General features: G+C 34.6%; 1 protein-coding gene across 1 annotated transcript in view; it reads left to right on the forward strand.

The window, feature by feature from the left end:
• Window positions 1-8,607, forward strand: part of LOC114054244 (cysteine-rich secretory protein LCCL domain-containing 1) — a 46,109-nt gene extending 37,502 nt beyond the window's left edge. Inside the window, exons 12-14 of the mRNA XM_027877423.1 lie at window positions 2,341-2,416; window positions 7,825-7,955; window positions 8,549-8,607. Coding sequence (XP_027733224.1) covers window positions 2,341-2,416; window positions 7,825-7,955; window positions 8,549-8,600 — 259 coding nt within the window. The 3' untranslated portion in view covers window positions 8,601-8,607. The remainder of the gene's footprint in view (window positions 1-2,340; window positions 2,417-7,824; window positions 7,956-8,548) is intronic.
• The last annotated feature ends 12,762 nt before the right edge of the window (window positions 8,608-21,369 follow it).

Below are 21,369 nucleotides of genomic sequence, written 5' to 3' on the forward strand. Positions count from 1 at the left end.
CCCCTTTTTTCCTTTGGAAAAAAAAACTTTAAAAATACTTAGCTGTTATCTAAAAAGATTCATTTGTAATTTATTGTTTTTAGTGATTCTTTATCATGTGTTATATGTTTCCATCAAGATTTTGCTAAAAAGCCAGTATGAATTTTACAGGAGAAGTAATTCAGTTCATTAAGCATTTCTTGTGCACCTTCTTTGTTGTAAGGCAAAGTTTTCCCTTGCCCTCTAGAAGCTAACATGAGCTATGGATTACATGACAACTTCAGTTTGAGAAGCCACTGCTTTCATGCAGTCTACTGTATATTGAACCATTTGCTAAGAAACCAGCACTCACCCAACCAAAGCAGAGTTATCTGAACACCAAACATAAAGAGAATAGAGTAAAACCTGCTTTCAGATCCTGAACAGTGTCAATGCCCAATGAATCAGCTATAACCTCAAAATATTAGTGCTATTGATATATCAAATAAGATAATATTTGTTAAAAAAAAGTATCTATCACAGTACCTGGCACACAGTAGGGCTTTATAAATGCTTATTCCCTTCCCTTCCCCCAACCTGTCTCAGTCTGGTTCTAACTGTAATTCATGCCGTTATCATTCTTGGAATTTGTCCCTCAGCTAAACTGCATTGTTCCTTTCCTACTTTCACATCTTGCCTTCATTCCTACTTTAGATATTCCTTTCTTCTTCTATCTATATGTCTCTTTACTTAGCCCAAGCTTAAAATGGACTCCTCAGCCTCTCGGACCCAATTCCAATCCTACTTCCTTCCAAAACCTTGACACAGCTTTCACCTCTTAGTAAAAGTGATTTCATCTTCAAATTCTGTGGAGCAAATTCTTCTCATATAATTCTCCCTAGTACCATGATTATTTGTTTACTTTTTCTTCCCTACCACCATTGTATTGTAAATTATCTAAGAACAGTGGCCTATGCCAGAATTATTTCTGTTTCCCCAGTGATTTGTCCTAGTAGTTCTTAATAATTGTTTGTTTGGATGAATAGATAATGAATTAAGGAGAGGTCATTCAGCACCTCATTTCCTCAAAATGACTTTTCTAGTAGGACATTATGAGAGATATCCCACAAAATCTCCCTACAGGTTTCCAAAAATTCACTTTCCAACCCAAAGTTTCCAAATTAACTCATATTGTTACATTTCGCTTTTAAAATTGCCTTAAAAGAGGAGCAGCTAGGTGGCTCAGTGGATAGAACACTGGGCCTGGAGTCAGGAGGACCTGAGTTCAAGTCCGGCCTCAGACCATACACTTGACACTTACTAGCTGTGTGACCCTGAACAAGTCACTTAACCCCAATTGCCTTACCAAAAAAAAAATTCTCAGTTGAATCTTTCAGGGGCAGCTAGGTGGCACAGTGGATAGAACACTGGGCCTGGAGTCAGGAGGACCTGAGTTCAAATCCGGCCTCAGACCAAACACTTGACACTTACTAGCTGTGTGACCCTGGGCAAGTCATTTAACCCCAACTGTCTAAAAAAAATTGCCTTAAAGTTTTGTGTGTATATGCATATGGACACAAATGTATATATGTGCGTTGAAGAGAAGTACTATTTGAATTTAAAAAATGAATCTGCCATTCCTATTACAGAAGAATATTTGAAAGTATTATGTAAAATATTTAAATTATAATAGTTTTCTGACGAGATATTATTTGCCTTTTTTTTTTTCGGCAATCTTTGGCATTTCAAGAATTTCCTCTTGTTTTGATGTTATGTCTGCCTCACTATGAAAAGTGTGTTTGCTGATTTTTTTGGCTTGTTTTATATATTTCTCTTTTGAAAAATTAAAATTGGGGCATGCCTAAAGAATTTACTTTGTCCTTGACTGCCCCTCACACTGAAAAAATACAAGCCACCTATAACTTGGTGTGGTTAATTGAACACTGACAATGTTTGTGTAAGCAGTAAAGTCCTGCAAACTCTTTTTAAGCTGAGGCATATAACATCTCTAGGTCATGAGTGAGGCAGGCAAAAGTTTCTGAATTACTCCCTAGCTTATATTCTTAGTGAATTTTAGGAAACCTATTAAGTTCCAGAGACATATGAGGAAGCTACTTCCTTAATACTATTCAGGAAGTAGTTTTTGTTTTCTTCTTGGCTGACAAAAGTAGAAAAAGGCTGGAAAAATGGGAAAAATAAAAACATTTATACCAAACTCTAGGGAAAGGTAAAAATAAGTTGGACAAATTGTCTCTACTGCCAGATTGCACACTTGTCATGTTTCATAAAAAGGAATAGGAAAGAAAAAGAAATATAGGTCAGGGTTACTTTTTTGTTGTTTTATATCTATAAATGTATATTCTTTATTAAATATTTTTTCAGGGTATACTGTCCTCGCAATTGCGTGCAAGCGAACCCACACTATGCTCGTGTAATTGGAACTCGAATTTATTCTGATGTAAGTAGCTTAATTTATCTAACTCTAAAGTACTTATATGTATGAACTGTATACCATTGCCTTTTTATATTTTCACGTGACAAAGCAAGGGAAAAATTATAGGTTGATGCACTCCCATTTTAAACAAGTATACTTTGGAGTTACAAAATAAATATTTATTCATCATTGTTTTCTGATTGTAGACACTATCCTGCTTTAACTAAGCTATTTATTCCTGAGGATTGAATTAATCTATGTTTGGCTAAGCCTAAGAATGTGGAGTCAAACTTTAAAAAAAAATCACTTTTTTTCCTTGTTACCCAGTTACTCATGGCTCATGAAGAAAAATTTCTTGGGGTGTTATTAGAAAAGAAAAAAAATCAGGTCATTTCTTGTTGTTTCGTGCAAGGGGAAAATGAAATTTATCATATATAAATAATATTTTTATTGCCCATGTGACATTTGAGGAGCCTAGATTCCAATGGAGACTGCAAGATCAATACTTAAAAAGAACAGATAGATGAGGTATGTAGAAATGAATGGTGTAACTAGAGTTAGGGAGGCTTAGCTGTGGAGCTGTCATGGCAGAAAAAAAATATTTAGGCCAAGTTTTGAAGTATGGTTTACATAAAAGGTGTAGTGAAGGCATTCTAGGTAAGGCTCAAAGTTAAGGATGAGCAAGCTATATACAGGGTTTACAACAAAGTGGTTTGCTTGTCTAGAACAAAAAGTATAACCTTGACTAACCCGCATATGCATAATCTGAAGGTGATTAGTTCCAAAGAGAAGGAGAGAACTGCTACCTTGAAACTTGTAGATGGAAGATCTTTACGACATACTGTAGGCTTTTAAGCAGTTAGAAGTCACATTAACAATAATTGAGGAAGATGATTTTTGCTGCACATGAATGTCATGAAAACCTCATCTATCTTGGTAATCTTCTAGAACGTTAGAGCTAAAACTTACACAACCAATACTTTTCATTATACAGATGAAGAAACAGAATGCCCCCAAAAAAAGAAATAATTTGACCAAGGTCATGTATCTACTGAGGGTTAGAGCTGGGGATAGAACCTTTATCTTCTGATGATAAGTCTAAAACTATTTTACTTGTCCAACAGTATGAGTCATTTTTGACACCTTCTCTCATTCCCAAGTTCTATTGGTGCTATCATCTCACCTTCCTCCCCTTCTTTCCATTTCTACTGCTATTTTTCCTGGACTATTACTACTTTTCCTTCTCTATACTTTATTCTAACCCCACCCCCCCAAAAAAAGCAAAGCTCTTTTTATGTTATTCTTCTTTTTTTTTTTAGGCAATTGGGGTTAAGTGACTTGCCCAGGGTCACACAGCTAGTAAGTGTCAAGTGTTTGGTTTGAGGTCGGATTTGAACTCAAGTCCTCCTGACTTCGGGGCCAGTGCTCTATGCACTGCACCACCTAGCTGCCCCTATGTTATTTTTCTTCTAAAACCATTTTTATGGGTCCCATTTTCCTACCTAGTAACCTTCTAATACAGCAAAAGCTCTTAATTATCTAGCCTCAGCCTAATTTTTCAAATGTATCTTTCATTACTATCATTATGCCCGGCATTTTGTCTTGTCCATAAAAATTCTGTAAATACAGGGTTTCCCAAAAAGTCTTAGTGCAGTTTTATATTTTAATAGATTACAATCGCACTAAGATTTTGGTACATCCTGTATTTGTTGAATTGAAAAATTTATCATCCTCAGAGAATGAGGAACTCTATAATAAAGTAAATATGCCAGATAACTGCAACCTTTCTCTCTCTCTCTCTCTCTCTCTCTCTCTCTCTCTCTCTCTCTGTGTGCGTGTGTGTGTGTAGAAGAACATTCTTCCTTCTCTTTATATTTTCTGTAGTTTTGGGAGGGTGTAAAAGGTACCAAATTGGGAACTGATAGCTGGGTTTTAGTTCCAGTTCTGCTAATAGCTAATAATGTGATCTTGGGCAAATAGCATACCTTTTCTGTTTCCTGGTCAATTGAAGAGATTCATAGGTTTCTTATTCTTTCTACTCTCAGCTATGTTGTACTTACCATTGCATCCTTTATCTTTATTATATGGTGCCATTTATTTTTATTCACTGTATTTTTGTATATACAGATGGGTGACTCAGCCACTACATTTCTGATTAACTAGGCTGCTTAGAAATCTTTTTGGGGTATTCTTATTTGTTTGTATCTGTTTTCTGAATGATAGATTTGTAAAAATACGACCTCTAGATGAGAATTCCAAATTTCTCTACAAGATTAGTAAATTATTTCAGTTCAGCTTTTCTTGTAAGATTAATTATGAATTCTTTTTTCTTAAATATACCTGAATCAAAAAACTTTTATAACTTTCATATTGAAGTAATCTCAGGTACTGGTTTCCTAAATAAAGTTTTCCTTTATATAAATATCTATTTCCTTAAGATTGTAATTTATAAAAATTCTACCATTCTCACAGTATTCCAGTTAAATGAATGGGTTGCACACAGTATAAGTTCATTTTTTGGGGGGGCTGGAAGATTGAAACAGAGAAATTAAGAACCCTATAAATAAGAAAATTCAACAAGTTTCAAAATATGCCATTCACTCTCAAATAACACAATCTCACTTTAAATAAAATAAAACAGGATTAGGGGTGGGAAGGAGGGGTGATACAGGTAAAAGCCCACAGACTCTATGAGGCAAAGGAATTTGTCCTGCTTCTGGCCTTGACCTCTGTGTCCTTGGGCAAGTCACTTAAACTCCATAGATCTCAGTTTCCTCATTTGCAAAATCAGGGGACTCTGAAGTTCATTTCAGTTCTATATTTATGTCTGTCTTTTTATGAGCTGAATTGCCTTTGCTATTCACTATATATGTAGATACAGTTCACACATTTATTCTTAAGAAAGGATTTTGGACTTTCATTCTGGTTAATTACAAATTCTCTGTGTTCAATATAAGTGAGTACCATTGTTTCCACTATAAATTCCTCATTGTTTTCACACTGTGCATCTTTGTTCTGGTAAAGACTGGATATGAAGAGAAAAATCCTTTTTGACCTTTGAACTTGATCAGGAATGCATACCAGCTGCCCAGGCATAGGAGAAACAATAGCTTAAGAATACTTTAAAGTGCTTAAGGTTTAATGAATTGTATATCCAAGCACTCTTTCTTGCCTTTGGAAAATGTTGATAATTCTCCTCTAACAGAACAGGATAAAATGTGAAATGTGTGCTGAATTACTGTTAATCCCATCTCATATGAATTATATCAAATGCAAATATTACTTGAGTGAGGAGTTTAAGACTATGATTAAAATGCCTTTGTGGAGTCATGATGTACATTTGTATATAGCAGCCATTTCACAAAGAGGAGAAATGATTAAAGAGCTTGGCATTTAGTTTCCTTGATAGGTTAAATACCAAAAGATAACACAAAGTTCAGAGCATAGCAATAAAGTAAGGTTGTGTAATTGTAAAAGAAGTGTTTATGTTGAGGTATGATGCTCATGAGACAGACCATATGTGTAGAAAGTGAAAAAAGCAGAAATCTAAATCAATGAAGTTAGGATTAAAGAAGATACATGAGGATGCAGGGTAGAGGTCTTATTTTCTTGTTTGGGGGTATTTGGGAAGTCTTCAAGCAAAAGATGTATAGTTTTGTCTAATCACACTCAACTATAAAAATATTTTAATAGAGTATTTGGAAGAAAGGACATGTTAATCACAAGAACTTTGAAGAACTCAAAGATTATTATTTAATCTTCACAAGAATTCTTAATCTGCTATCTGTGAACATAGTTTAAAAATATTTTGATAACTGTATTTTAGTATAATTGGTTTCCTTTGTGATCCTACACATTTTATTTTACATATTTAAAAATATTCTAAGACTGAAGAGGTCCATATGCTTCACTGAACTTCCAGGTATCCATGACATGCAAAAAAGCTAACAATCCTCTGCTGCTCTAGGATTAGAATTGTTCTTATTACTTTGAAGGGATTTAAAATGCAAATATCTTCCATTCAACCAGTAAATGTTTTCCACATGAATTCTACCTCAGTATAGCTCTTTTTTTAATAATGGATGATTAAAATATTATTATGAACAAAATATAAAATATTATATTAAAATATTATGATTAAAATATATATATATATATTTATGTGGTAATTCTACTTAAGGGAACTATAAGCCCCTCAGTATCATCACTCCCTTGAGTGATGTGTGTCGTATTCCTTTTCTACCTTAGTAGACAGTCTTCATGACTTGCTGTGGCTGTAAAAATTAGCCACCTAATGACCACTCTTTTGATGATGTCTTTCCACATTTAACCTATCTGGTCCTTGGTCAACAGAATTCCATTCTGTTTCTAGGCCTCTTCTTGATGGTTTTCCAGCACAGTAGAACCTGCTAGACATTGAATTGTGCTGGCATAGCCTTTAAGTACCCAGAGTCACCTACAAGCCAAGATGAGGCATCAGAGTAGGACAGATAAGGAAACAGAGAGGTCTTTTAATTTTTCCATTATCACCTAATCTTTGATTCCAAATCCTAATGTTCTTTACATAATACTATGCTGCTCCCCAGAAAATTATATTGAGTTGAAAGCATTAATAAAATAGTTTATACCCAAGGCTCGTGCAAAATATTTTTGTGAAACTAATGATAAGTGTTAATTTAATAAAATGAAATAATGAGTGAAAAGTACTAGAAATTCTATTGTACCCAGTGTAATTATAGAACATTTTTAGTATTGCATTTCAAATCTACTATTCAGTCAACAACTATCATTAGAAATTTTGTAGGAGCTGTGTCCACTCTTCTTTTCTTCCTTATTAATACCGTTACTTATAGGAACTGCCATGTCCAAATGTACCTCCCCAAAAATGAAAAATAAACATAGACTGAGTACATGGAAAATGACCAAACCAAGAATTCTTAGTTCTGAATATCATTTGTTTGAATTAGTTAAAAATTTCAAATCCAAGCATGATGAATATTCATGAAAGGAGAGCAAATAACTACTTTCTGCCACTGAATCTCTTTGTAGGGGGTGGTAGTGGTAAACCATTTAGGCAGTAGCTACCTATACCAAATGGCTAGATTGTAGGATGGTTTACTGCATCATTTCAATCATTCCTATGCTCGTTTGACCCTAGAATTTTCTCAGTTCACCTTTTTCATATCTCTGGACTTTAGTTCCCACATTGACTGCAGAGTAGAGATAGATTGGATGACCTTGAAGGTCCTTTTGTGCTTCACATCCATGAACTTATGTAATTTGTTGATTCATTATAGCCTTTTGGATGCTCAATATACCTTGTCAATTACCTCCTTAAATATACCTTTACATTTACTATCAGTTTATCAAATGTAATATGAGGAAACTTAATTGCAAAATAAGATGAATTTTTTTTTCTTTTACCCTCTCAGGTGTCTAGCATTTGCAGAGCAGCTGTTCATGCTGGTGTAGTTCCTAATCAGGGTGGTTATGTTGATGTCATGCCAGTAGACAAGAGAAAAGCTTACGTTGCATCCTTTCAGAATGGCATCTTTTCAGAAAGGTAAAACCTATAGTTATCAACCAGTATAATTTACCTGTTTCTCAGTTAATAGGCTTCTGTAGTTGATATGTTTTAAAGGTCAAGAGACTAGGGCAGCGTGTGGGTTTATCATGCTTGTATAACAATTGGCCCCTAAATTACTGGAGAAGCTGCAGTACCAGAACTGCCTGTCTCCTGTAAGCTTATAATTCATAGCCTGAAAAGCTGATTACAAATCAAAACAACTCTATTGTTACTTGATCTTGCAAGAAATATTTGATGGAAGATGTTTTCTTCACTCTCTAGGATTTTCTAGATTAAAATTATTTGAAATTATTCTAGGTGAGAATGGCACAGAGTTATTTGGCTTATCTAAATTTACTGCAGTCTATGTAATTAACGTAGTTGTGTTTGTGTGTGCATGTGTTTAAAGTAAATAGTAAACTTGATTTTTCTTAAGGCCCCAGTCACTCCTGGAGTGAAAATTAGATTCTGTTTTCCTTACTAACTTGACTAAGGACAAAATTATATAAGAATTTAGAAGCTATGATGCCATTCTTATAAACATTTATTTACACATGCCCATAATTCATGCATTTTTTTATCTTTTGCAGTTTGCAGAATCCTCCAGGAGGGAAGGCATTCAGAGTATTCGCTGTTGTTTGAATAGGACAAATGAAATGCAAAATGTTAAAAAGAGCACTTGGAAGGGGATGGTAAAGATGAATCAGAATGCTATGCTGTACTTCTCAACTGTATAAAGCTGTAACATTGTTGTATAGAAGATGTCAACTATTTTTAGCCCCCTAAAGTGTCAGTGCTTGTAAATCTGGATAAATTCTGTAAAATAAAAACATGGGATATTATTGGAAAAATATCTTGAATATGAAAGTTTCAGAAATCCTGTGTTAAATATTGCTATATTTTCTTAGCAATTATTTCTGTCATGGTTAATTATGTAGTCATAAATGTTCTACCTTTCGTCTATCTGAATGTTATTATATGGTGCTTTATGTATGCCACTAATATAATAAATCTAAAAGCATAAAATGGATGACCTCAGAGAGATCACCTTGTGCTTAAAAATGATTAACCTGAAAATGAATAGAAACTGTGCTGTCACTATTTCCATTTTCTAAAGTCTGTTATTACTTACTCAGATAAGCTCCACTGTTTTTCAATTTTATTTCTGTACAATTTTTCTCATTTTTTAGGTTTAGGCATGAGTTGAGTTCATACTTCATATTGGTTTTCTATTTTTTTGGTAAATGGTCTCCTAATTTTCAAATACAAATCTACCTTAAAAAGTAGATTAAAAAAAAGCTAGATGCCTCTAAATCTTTCAGATCAAGTAGATAGCCCCAAATGGACCATGTATTTAATGGTAGATGGAATAAAACAATAGTAATGATGTAAACATATGCATAGTGGTTATATAGCATATATAGTAGACGCGAGAGTAAACAGATTGAACATTTTATGTACTCTTGAAATCAAAATCATATCTCTTTGTTTTATATCCTGGCAAATACTCCTGCAGGCCAGGATGTATAGGGGCAAAATGTCTTATGAAGATGAATTCATTTAATTGCTTCACCATTGCCATTGATTTTCTTTATGGTGAATGGCCTCGTGCATTAATTTTTACCATATTATGGTACATGAAAAACATATAATGGCAATATTATGTTTGTTTCTATGAAAAAATGTATCATGCTTTAAGACTAAAAAGCTGTTAAACTTTATTTTTGGTATTTTTTCTGCTCATGAATTTACTATTTTTTTTCTTCCCATAAATATATTGACATTCTTCATGTTTCAGAGTTGTTTTTTCCCCCCTATTCTCATTTGCTATGTGGACTACCTCATATAGTTGAGCAAGTTTGTTTAGGCTTAGTAATGATTTTGAATAAAATGAATAAAGGTACTTGCTAACAGCAAATTCATAGGTATTTTCATCAGATTTTATATTAACATAAAAACTACACTGGAAAGGAACCAGGAGAGATATGAAAGACTCAAGAGTAGACTATATTTTTTGTGGATGTACAAAAAGAAAAAAAAATTAATATTTAGAAGAGTCCTAGTTATGAAAACTTTAAAAGACTGAACAAATGCACACTCACCAAGTTAGTAAAATTATGGCAGAGACAGATGTACTCAGGTCAAGTATGGTCAGAGATGGAAAAGGAAGAGAGTTGGATGGGAGCAAGTATTGTTCTTTGCCTTTCTTTGTATCCTCAATACTTAACACAGAGTCTGCTACATAGTCAATATTTACTAAATGTTTATTGACTGACCAACTGAATACAAAAGTGATTCAAATGGAGAAATGTTTGCTGGAGAACAAAGTTACTAATAAATTGTGAGGAACACCATGCATGATTAATGCTTTATCTATCCATCACTGTTAGGGGATAAGGTGTTCTCTGTAAGAAGATTTTCTAGTAACTTGTATTTACCCCCAAATTTTTCATTGAATTTTTTTTTGCTGCAAATATTTTTTCCAAAGAAAAAATATAGATATGTACATATATATGCATATATAACACACATATATGCATTTATGTATAAGTAGATATAACTTTACTTCTCTGTCATGAAACAAAGCAAATAAATGATTGACACTCAAAAAACAGTCTTCTCTTTGATAACGCATGATTATCTTACTACTCTAAATATTTCACTGTGTTGTAATACAATGATGCCTTTAGGGGCTGTGGAGTAGGACAGGGATGCTTTTCTCTATGTTAAAGTGTTGTAGGCTCCTGTACTTTTAATGATGTCTGTTCTTAATGTTTTTTTTTTTGTCTCTTCCATTGTAGTCAAACTTTCAGCAATCACTTTTCCCTTATGTTTTCTGCATTTAGCTTGTTCCCCATCCCCACTTTCTAGCTGATTTGCTACTTTTAATTTGTTATAGGCAGGAAAAAAAAACATGTTAACAAATTTCTTTCCATTCTCAGCCAAGAAAGCTAATGTTGTTTTAGAATCCCTTCTCAGGTCATTTTCATCTACCTGATGTTATCTGATGTGCACTTATTTATGTGTTGTTTCCCCTATTAGAATGTATGTTTCTTGAGGGGAGGGACATTTCAAAATTTGTTTTTGTCTTTATTTTTGCCTTTTCCCCCCTCCAATACATAACACCATCCTTGGAACATAGCAAACCCTCTGTTCTTACTATATTGACTGATTTCATCAAGAAACAGTTAGGACAACAGGGAGGTGATAATCCAGATGTCCGCTGCACTGGTCAGACTACAGCTGGAATGATTGTGTTCAGTTCTAGACACATTTTAGTGAGGGTAATATGAGTCGAATGAGTTAAACAAAAACTAGAAAAGAGCTAACAATATGAGAAAAGGTCTTCAGCTTATGCCATATGAAGATTCATAGAAGACACTGAGGATACACATGATGTAACTTGTAGAAAAGAAACTTTTTTTTTAAATGTTAACTGTCTTAAAATCCTTGAAGAACCATCACGTGGTAGAGGGAATGGATTTGTTCTGCTTGGGCCCACAGGGAAAAACTAGGAGCTATAAAGAGTCAAATGTTCTAAAAGAAATATTTCCTGGTGGTTAAAGCTGCCCAATTCCATGGCATGGTCTGCCTTGGGAAGTAATGGAGTTCCCTCTCTGAAATTCCTTAAGCAAAAACTGGATGACCATTTGTTAGTATGTGGTAGAGGAGAATTCTTGTTTAATTATAGTTTGATCCAAATTGTCTTTGAAGTGCTATCAGACTGAGACACTGGGATTCCGTAAAACTCTCCAAGGTTTTCATGTTAACATCAAATCCGTGGCTAACTTTCTAAGCATACAACTATCGCAAGCACTCAGTCCTATCCTGATTCTTTGTTTATCAAACACACCTTGGTTCTATATTATCATTGTTTCTTTTATCTTTTGTAGCATTATGTCTAATGGCTCAAATCCATATTTTTTCCAATTTGACCCTTGGACAATAGCTCACAAGCAAGTATCAAAACAACACATCAAATGATTGATGAAAGCGGGTACTTTATAAATGTTCATGGCAATTGATTCCAGATACATGAATGAAGTAAAAAGGCCAAATTCTTCCTAATATGATTAATTTTGTACATAAAGTTTTTTTATAATAAAATCAAGTCAGTTTTTTTCCTGAAGCTGTCTATAGAATACTTGTTACTTATACATTGAAAGACCATTGCTTTTATTATTTTTATTTTAAAAATCTATTCTTAAGTATTTCTGTTACTATTTCAGAACTAATACACGCTGTTGATACAACTTCAATTAAGACTTCAGAGCATGTGCAAGTATTACTTCTGGTCTCTTACCACATGAAGGAAAGGAGTGTTTTGATTGGCTGCTGAGCCAAATCTAAGAGTGAATTCAAAAGACTAATTGGTCAAGACATCATCTCTTTCCTTATAGATTTCATCTAAATGTGGGGACAAGAACTTTTGCAAGGTGCTAGATAGGATAGAGGCCTTGGGCCTTTAGCTTCCCATTTGGACTACCATCCTTGGTGCTGCTTCTTGGCTGCAGAGTCAATCTCATGCTGGACGGGGTTTAAGTTACTCTTTGAAGTTGTGCTGGTAGATGGCAAACTGATCTGAGCTCTGGCTCCTGGACTTCTAGAAGCCTACTTTCTGAACCTTTCAAAGCTCACAAGGTCACAGATTAGTTACCTCCAGACTATGTAAGACTGGAAAAGAATAGAGACAACAGATGCAGAAATTACAGCAGGGCTGCGTGCTAATGGACCATATGACAGTGGGAAGTTAAAAGATCTAATGCCTTTCTCACCATCTGGAGTCTTAGAGCAGTCCTTGACTACTTACATGAATGCAGTCAGGCAAGAAAGAGAAAACATTTTGGTTAGTTAGTACTTTTGGAATGCATTCTCAATTCTGGCTTAACCGTCAATTAAAAGGTTCCCCTTCATGTGGTGAGCAGATTGCAAACAACACAAACACTTGCTCTGAAGTCCATATGTGGATTATATTAGAACTTGGTTTATTGGATAGTCCCTTCATTACACTCATATGTTCAACCTTCCTTGATCCTGATCCGATAAAGTGAGGATCATCTGTTTCTTGTGACTCTACCCCTTCCTCCAAGTTTGTATATACTTCTTACATATTCCAGTTAGGAGAAATAGTGTGTTCTACATCCCATCATTTTTTTCTATGCTAATATATTTCCCTTATCATCTTTTATTTTCTCTTTTAAAACCCTCCACTCCCAGGGCCAAAATTGGTCAACTAATTCTCTCAATAACCTTTGAAGATGTTAAGGTTCTAAAGAGTCACTTACTTCTCCCCTTATTAGAATGATAGCAATGAACAAATAGCCCCTTCCAATTGCTCAAATAAGTTTACTTTCTAATATTTCTTTTGGATCTTGTTTTTACATTTTAAAATTACTTCTTAAGTGTAGACATTTTATCAAGAATGTTTGAGAATCCTCTATTTCATTAAAGTTGTATCTCCTACCCCACTAAACAGGATTAACTCAGCTTTTCAGGGTCAATTATTCTTGGCTGTAAGTCTATATCTTTTGCCTTTTGGAATGTTAATATTACATGACCTCTCACAGAGTAACATTGCTAAGCCTTGTGTGGTCCTAACTATGTATTTTCTTGGAATTTGAAGTTCTTTTTTTTTCCTAGCTAACTATAGTACTTTTTTTTAGATTGATAGTTTGTTTGCTTTTTGTTTCCAATTGCACATCAAGACAATTTTATATAGATCAGGGTCCTAGTGCTGGTGTCTGGTATATTCTGGTTAGCATTCATTTTTATAAGGTTTTAAATTCTAAATTTCTCTCTCTCCCTCCCTCTCCTCCTCTCTTCCTAAAATGGTAGGCAATTGGATATAGGTTATATATGTGGTATAATATAAAACATTTCCTTATTAGTTACAGTTGTGAATAGAGAAACATATCATGAGGGAAAAAACCCCACAAAAGAAATAAAATAAGTTTAAAAAGTATGCTTTGATCTGCACTCAGGGTACATCAGTTCTTTTTATTTTTTTATTAATTTATTTTGAATTATCAACAATCACTTCCATAAGCTTTTGAGTTTTAAATTTTTTCTCCCCACCTCCCTCCCCTAGACAGCATGCAATCTGATATAGGCTATACATATACATTCCTATTAAACATATTTTCACATTAGTGATGTTGTAAGTAAGCGTTAGAACCAATAGGAGGAACCACCAGAAAGAGGAAACAAAACACAACAGAAGAAAAACATTAGCAAAAAGTATACTTTGATCTACATTCAAACTCTATAGTTCTTTCTTCTTTGTGGATAGCATTTTCCATCATGAGGCCTTTGGAGATGTCTTAGATCCTTGTATTGCTGAGAAGGGTTAAGTTTATCAACATTAGTCATCACACAATGTGGCTGTTATTGTGTACAATGTTCTCTTGGTTATGCTCACTTCACTCAGCATCAGACCATACAAGTCTTTCCAGGTTTTTCTGAAATCAGCCTGTTCATCATTTCTTATAGTACAATAGTATTCCATTACATTCATATACTACAGCTTGTTCAGTCATTCCCCAAATAATGGACATTCTCCCAATTTCCAATTCTTTGCCACCACAAAAAGAACTGCTATAAATATTTTTGTACATGTGGGTCCTTTTCCCACGTGTATGATCTCTTTGGGATATCTAGAACTGCAATTTCTGGGTCAAAGGGTATACACATTTTGATAGCCCTTTGGGCATAGCTCCAAATTGCTCTCCAAAATGGTTGGATCATTTCACAACTCCACCAACAATGCATTAGTTTTCCAATTTTCCCACATTATCTCCGACATTTAGCATTTTCCTGTTTTATCAGGTTGGCCAAACTGATAGGTGTGATGTGGGACCTCAGAGTTGTTTTGATTTGCATTTCTCTAATCAGTAGTGATTTAGAGCATTTTTTCATATGACTATAGATGGCTTTAATTTCTTCATCTGAGAACTGCCTGTTCATGCCCTTGACCATTTATCAATTGGGGAATCACTTGTATTCTTATAAATTTGACTTAATTCTCTATATATTTTAGAAATGAGGCCCTTATCAGAGACACTGGTTGTAAAAATTCTTTCCCAGTTCTCTGCTTCTTTCTTAACCTTGGTTGCATTGGCTTTGTTTGTGCAAAAACTTTTCAATTTAATGTAATCAAAATTATCTATTTTGCATTTCATAATGTTCTCTGTCTCCTGTTTAGTGATGAATTCTTCTATTCTCAATAAATCTGAAAGGTAAATCATTCCTTGCTCTCCCAGTTTGCTTACAGTATTAGCCTTTATATCTAAATCATGAACCCATTTTGACTTTATTGTGGTATATGGTGTGAGATTTTGACCTTTGACTAGTTTCTGTCATACGCTTTTCCAGTTTTCCAAGCAGTTTTTGTCAAAGAGAGAGTTCTTATCCCAGAAGCTGGGGTCTTTGGGTTTATTAACTAATAAATTACTATAGTCATTGACTACTATGTCTTACATGCTTAACCTATTCCATTGATCTATTTCTTAGCCAGCACCAACCAGTTTTGATGATTGTTGCTTTATAATACAATTTAAGATCTGGAATGGCTAGGCCACCTTCCCCTGCAGTTCTTTTCATTAGTTCCCTTGATATTCTGGACCTTTTGTTCTTCCAAATGAATTTGTTATTATTTTTTCTAACTTTATAAAATAATTTTTTGGTAGTTTGATTGATATGGCACTGAATAAGTAAATTAGCTTAGGTAGAATTGTCATTTTTATTATATTAGTTCGGCCTACCCATGAGCAATTGATATTTTTCCAAATATTTAGATCTGACTTTGTTTGTGTGAAAAGAGTTTTGTAATTGTGTTCATATAGTTCCTGGGCTTATTTCGGGAGGTAAACTCCTAAAAATTTTATAATGTCTATGGTAAGTTTAAATGGAATTTCTCTTTCTATCTCTTGCTGTTCAGCTTTGCTGGTAATATATAGAAATGCCAATGATTTATATGGGTTTATTTTATTGCCTGCAACTTTGCTAAATTTGCTTATTATTTCAAGTAGTTTTTTTTTTTACTGGATTCTCTAGGATTCTCTAAGTATATCATCATATCATCCTCAAAGAGTGATAGTTTTGTTTCCTCTTTGCCTATTCTAATAACTTCAATTTCTTTTTCTTCTCTTATTGCTAAAGCTAATGTTTCCAGTACAATATTGAACAACAGTAGAAATAATGAATATCCTTGTTTCACCCCTGATCTTATTGGAAATGTTTCTAGCTTGTCCCCATACCATATGATGCTTGCTGAAGGTTTTAGGTAGATGCTATTTATTATTTTAAGGAAGACTCCATTTATTCCTATGCTCTCTAGAGTTTTTAATAGGAATGTGTGTTGTGTTCTGTCAAAAGCTTTTTCTGCCACTATTGAGATGATCATGTGGTGTTGATATGCTCAATTATGCTGTTAGCTTTCCTAATATTGAACCAGCCCTGCATTCCTGGTATAAATCCTACCTGGTCATAGTATATTATTCTTGTGATAAGTTGCTGTAATCTAATGCTAATATTTTATTTAAATTTTTTGCATCTATATTCATTAGGAAAATCGGTCTATAATTTTGTTTCTCTGTTTTGACTCTTCCCGGTTTAGGTATCAGCACCATATTTGTATCATAAAAAGAATTTGGTAAGACTCCTTCTTCACCTATTTTCCCAAGTAGTCTATATAGTTTTGGAATTAATTGTCTTTAAATGTTCGATAGAATTCACTTGAGGGACAGCTAGGTGGCACAGTAGATAGAGCACTGGCCCTGAAGTCAAGAGGACCTGAGTTCAAATCCGACCTCTGATAGAACTTGACACTTACTAGCTGTGTGACCCTGGGTAAGTCACTTAACCCCAACTGCCTAAAAAGAAAGGGTAGAAAAAAAAAGAATTCACTTGAAAATCTTCCGGCCCTGGAGATTTTTTCCTAGGGAGTTTATCAATGGCTTGTTCAATTTCTTTTTCTGAGATGCAGTTATTTAAGTATTTTACTTTCTCTTCTGTTAATCTGGGCAATTTATATTTTTGTAAATATGTATACATTTCACTAACATTGTCAAATGTATTGGCATACAGTTGGGCAAAATAGTTCCTAATTATTGTTTTAATTTTTTTTTCCTTGGTGGTGGATTCACCCTTTTCATTCTTAATATTGGTAATTTGGATTTTTCTTTCTTTTTTTAATTAAATTAACCAAAGTTTTATCTATTTTATTTTTTTCATAAAACCAACTCTTAGTTTTATTTATTAGTTCAATAGTTTTCTTAATTTCAATTTTATTAATTTTTCCTTTGGTTTTCAATATTTCTAATTTGGTGTTTAATTGAGGATTTTTAATATTTTCTAGTTTTTTTTAGTTGTATGCCTAATTCATCTATCTCCTCTTTTTCTATTTTATTCATGTAAGCATTTAGAGATATAAAACTTCCCCTAAGAACTGCTTTCACTGCATCCCATAAGTTTTGGTGTGTTGTCTCATTATTGTCATCCTCTCGAATGAAGTTATTGATTGTTTCTATGATTTGTTCTTTGACCCACTCAGTTTTTAGGATTAGATTATTTAGTTTCCAAATATGTTTTAGTCTATCTTTCCATGGCCCTTTATTACATATAATTTTTATTGCATCATGATCCAAAAAGGATGCATTTAATATTTCTGCCTTTCTGCATTGGATTGTGAGGTTTTTATGCCCTAGTACATGGTCAATTTTTGTGTATGTGCCATGTACCACTGAGAAAAATGTATATTCCTTTCTATCCCCATTTACTTTTCTCCAGAGGTCTCTCATACCTAACTTTTCTAATGTTCTATTCACCTCCTTAACTTCTTTCTTGTTTATTTTGTTGTTAAGAATTATTTAGTTCAGAGAGGAGGAGATTGAGGTCCCCCACTAGTACAGTATTGCTGTCTATTTCTTCCTGTAACTCCCTGAACTTCTCCACTAAGAATTTGGATGCTATACCATGTGATGCCTATATGTTTAGTAATATTACTTCATTGTCTATGGTGCCTTTTAGCAGGATATAGTTTCCTTCCTTACCTCTTTCGATAAATCTATTTTTGTTTTTGCTTTGTCTGAGATCAGGATTGCTACCTCTGCTTTTTTTTTTTACTTCAGCTGTAGCATAATATATCCTGCTCCAGTCTTTTACCTTTACTCTGTGTGTCACTCCTCCCTTCTATTAGCCCTTTCTCTTTTCTTCCCCTTTACCCTTACTGCTTCTTCCCTCCCTTCTGTGCTCCCTCCCTTTTCTTTCCCCTTTCCCTCCTGTAGGGCAAGTTAGATTTCTATACCTAACAGATTATGTTATTTCCTTCTTGAGCCAAATCTTATGAGAGTAAGGTTGAAACAATGCTCACCTCCCTCTCTTCTTTCCCTCTGCTGTAATTGGTTTTTGTGTCTTTTCCTGTAATGTAATTTACCTTTGTCTGACTCCTCCTTTCCTTTTCTCTCAATACATTTTCTTAGATCCCATTAACCCACTTACTTGGATCCATTTAATCCACTTGATTAGATTTTTTTTGTCATTACATCAGTCTACTTATATCTGCCCACTTTATGTATACCCCTTTAATATGATATAATAACAATACAGTTCTCAAGAGTTACAAGTGTCATCTTCCCTTGTAGGGATGTAAACAGTTTGCTCTTATTAAAGATATATTGTATTTTTCTGTCCCATTTACCTTTTTATGTCACTCTTGATTCTTGTATTTGAAGATCAAATTTTCTGTTGAATTCTGGTCTTTTTATCAGGAAGGTTTGGAAGTCCCATATTTTGTTTGAATATCCATCTCCTCCCCTGAAAAATCATGCTCATTTTCACTGGGTAGTTGATCCTTGGTTGTAATCCAAGCTCCTTTGCTTTATGGAATATCATGTTCCACACCCTATAGACTTTTAATGTTGGAGCTGCAAAGTCCTGTGTAATCCTGACTGTGGTTTCATGATGTTTAAATTGTTTCTTTCTGGCTGCTTGCAGTATTTTCTCTTTGACCGGGCAATTTTGGAATTTGGCTACCATATTCCTTGGTGTTTTCAATTTGGGATCTCTTTCAGGAGGTGATTGGTGGATTCTTTCTATGGCTATTTTACTCTTTGGTTCTAGGACCTCAGGGCAGTTTTCCTGTATATGAAAGATACTGTCCAGGCTCTTTTTTCATCGTGATTTTCAGGTAGACCAACAATTTTTAAATTGTCTCTCTTGGATCAATTTTCCAGGTCAGTTGTTTTGCCAATGAGGTATTTTACGTTTTCATCTATTTTTTTCTTTTTTTTTGTTTCTTTTTGACTGATTCTTGCTTTCTCAAAGAGTCATTTAGCTTCCATTTGCCCAATTATAATTTTTAACAATTTGTTTTCTTCTATTAGATTTTGTACCTCCTTCCTCATTTGGCCAATTGTATTTTTTAGGGATTTGTTTTTTTTGAGTATACTTTTTTTCCAGTTGGCCAATTGTATTTTTTAGGGACTTTTTGTCTTCAGTGTACTTTTTTCCACTTGGCCTATTGTATTTTTTAAGGACTCTTCTACCTCTCTCATTTGACTTTTAAAATCCTTCTTGAGCTCTTCTAAGAAGGCTTTTTGGGCTTCAGACCAGTTAATATTCGCTTTTGAGGTTCCAGATGTGGGGTTTGTTGACAATGTTGTCCTCTTCAGAATTTCTACCTTGATCTTCACCATTCTCATGATATGAATCTATGGTACTTTTTTTTTGCTTATTTCCTGGCCTTTAAAGATATTGAGCTCTCCTGCTGGGGAGCAGAGGGCATTGACCCAAGCTTCTTGTGTTGGGAGCCTAGGGTTTGATCATTGGCTTTGTGTGCTGGGGCCTCCGATGTTTGCAGTTGGAGACTGTAGGGTTCTGGCAGCTTACCTGTGTTGGGCTGGAATCAGCAAGGCTGGAACTCTAGGGCAACTCTAGGTTGTCTGCTTTTCCTTTCTTTTCGCTTTCTTCAGCTCCTTTCAGATGGATGTTGCTAAGTGTTTATCCACTTGGGGCCCTGTGAGGTGCTGCTTCCCTTATTTTTGCTGAGGCACTGGGAGACCCATTTGCTATAGAAAAGGAAAAAAGGATCTACATGTACAAAAATATTTATAGCAGCCCTTCTCATGGTGGCAAAATATTGGAAATTGAGGGGATGTCCATCAGTTGGGGGAATGGCTAAACAAACTGCAGTTTATGAATATAATGGAATACTATTGTGCTATAAGAAATAATGAACATGCAGATTTCAGAAAAAAAAAAACTTGGAAAGATATGGGAACTGATGCAAAGTGAAATGAGCAGAACCAGGACATCATTGTACACAGTATCTGCAATATTCTGTGATTATCAACTACGAATGACTCAGCTCTTCTCAGCAATACAATGATACAAGACTTATGTCTTGTATAAGACTCAAAAAGGAAAATGTTATTCACATCCAGAAAAAGAACTGATGTAACACTTCTGCTTCTGGGTTTCTTTGGGATCTAGACCTGGATCAAAGAGTATGTACACTTTGGTTGCCCTTTGGACATAGTTGCAAATTACTCTCCAGAGAGGTTGTTTTTGCTCATCTTGTTTTGATCTTTTTCCTTTCTTTTAAATTTAAGCTCTGCTCTTAGGGTGGAAGGGACACTATCTCAGGTTTCTTGTGCCAGGGACTGCAGGTCCTGACCACTTACATGGTGCTGCACTGATGTTGCTCTGAGGCACACAAGAGACCTTAGGGTCTGGTGCTGTGCTTAGGGGGTCAGGTGGGGGTGGCTGGCACTGCTGGAGGCCATAGGGAACTGACAGTCTACCTGGTGCTGAGCCAGGGTCCTAGTTCTGGTATCTGGCATGTGCTGAGGCCAATGGGGTGCTTCTGCATTTCCCTGAGTCCACACTGAAGAATGTGGTGGGATCTGGTCCTGATGGCTACCTGTTTGCTTAGGCATCTATGGGGCTGGCATCTACCTGTTTGCCCGGGGCTATGCTGAAGCACATGCATGTATATTTTATATATATATATATATATATATATATATATATATATATATATATATATATAATGTATACACACACACACACATATATATATACACATACATATATATGTATGTAGATTTGTGTAATATCTATATATCACATATAATATATGTAAACTGTTGAGGTGTTAAAGTTTAGCATTTGCACTAAGACATTGGGGACATCCTGGATAATAAAAACATGTCCATTTTATCTTGAGTGAGCCACTCTATCAGTTGCTTAGTCAAAAACTCTTCCTATTCATAGATCCAAAGGACAATTTATTTCTTGTCTCCCTAATTTGTTTATGATGTGCCCTTTTAATATCTAGCTTGTGTCTATTTGGAGATTATTTTGGTGCACAACAGAGGTATTAAACATGTAGTTTGTGGGCTGCATGTGATCT

Source organism: Vombatus ursinus, unplaced genomic scaffold, assembly GCF_900497805.2.
Source record: "Vombatus ursinus unplaced genomic scaffold, bare-nosed wombat genome assembly UNPS02014812.1, whole genome shotgun sequence".
Lineage (NCBI taxonomy): Eukaryota > Metazoa > Chordata > Mammalia > Diprotodontia > Vombatidae > Vombatus > Vombatus ursinus.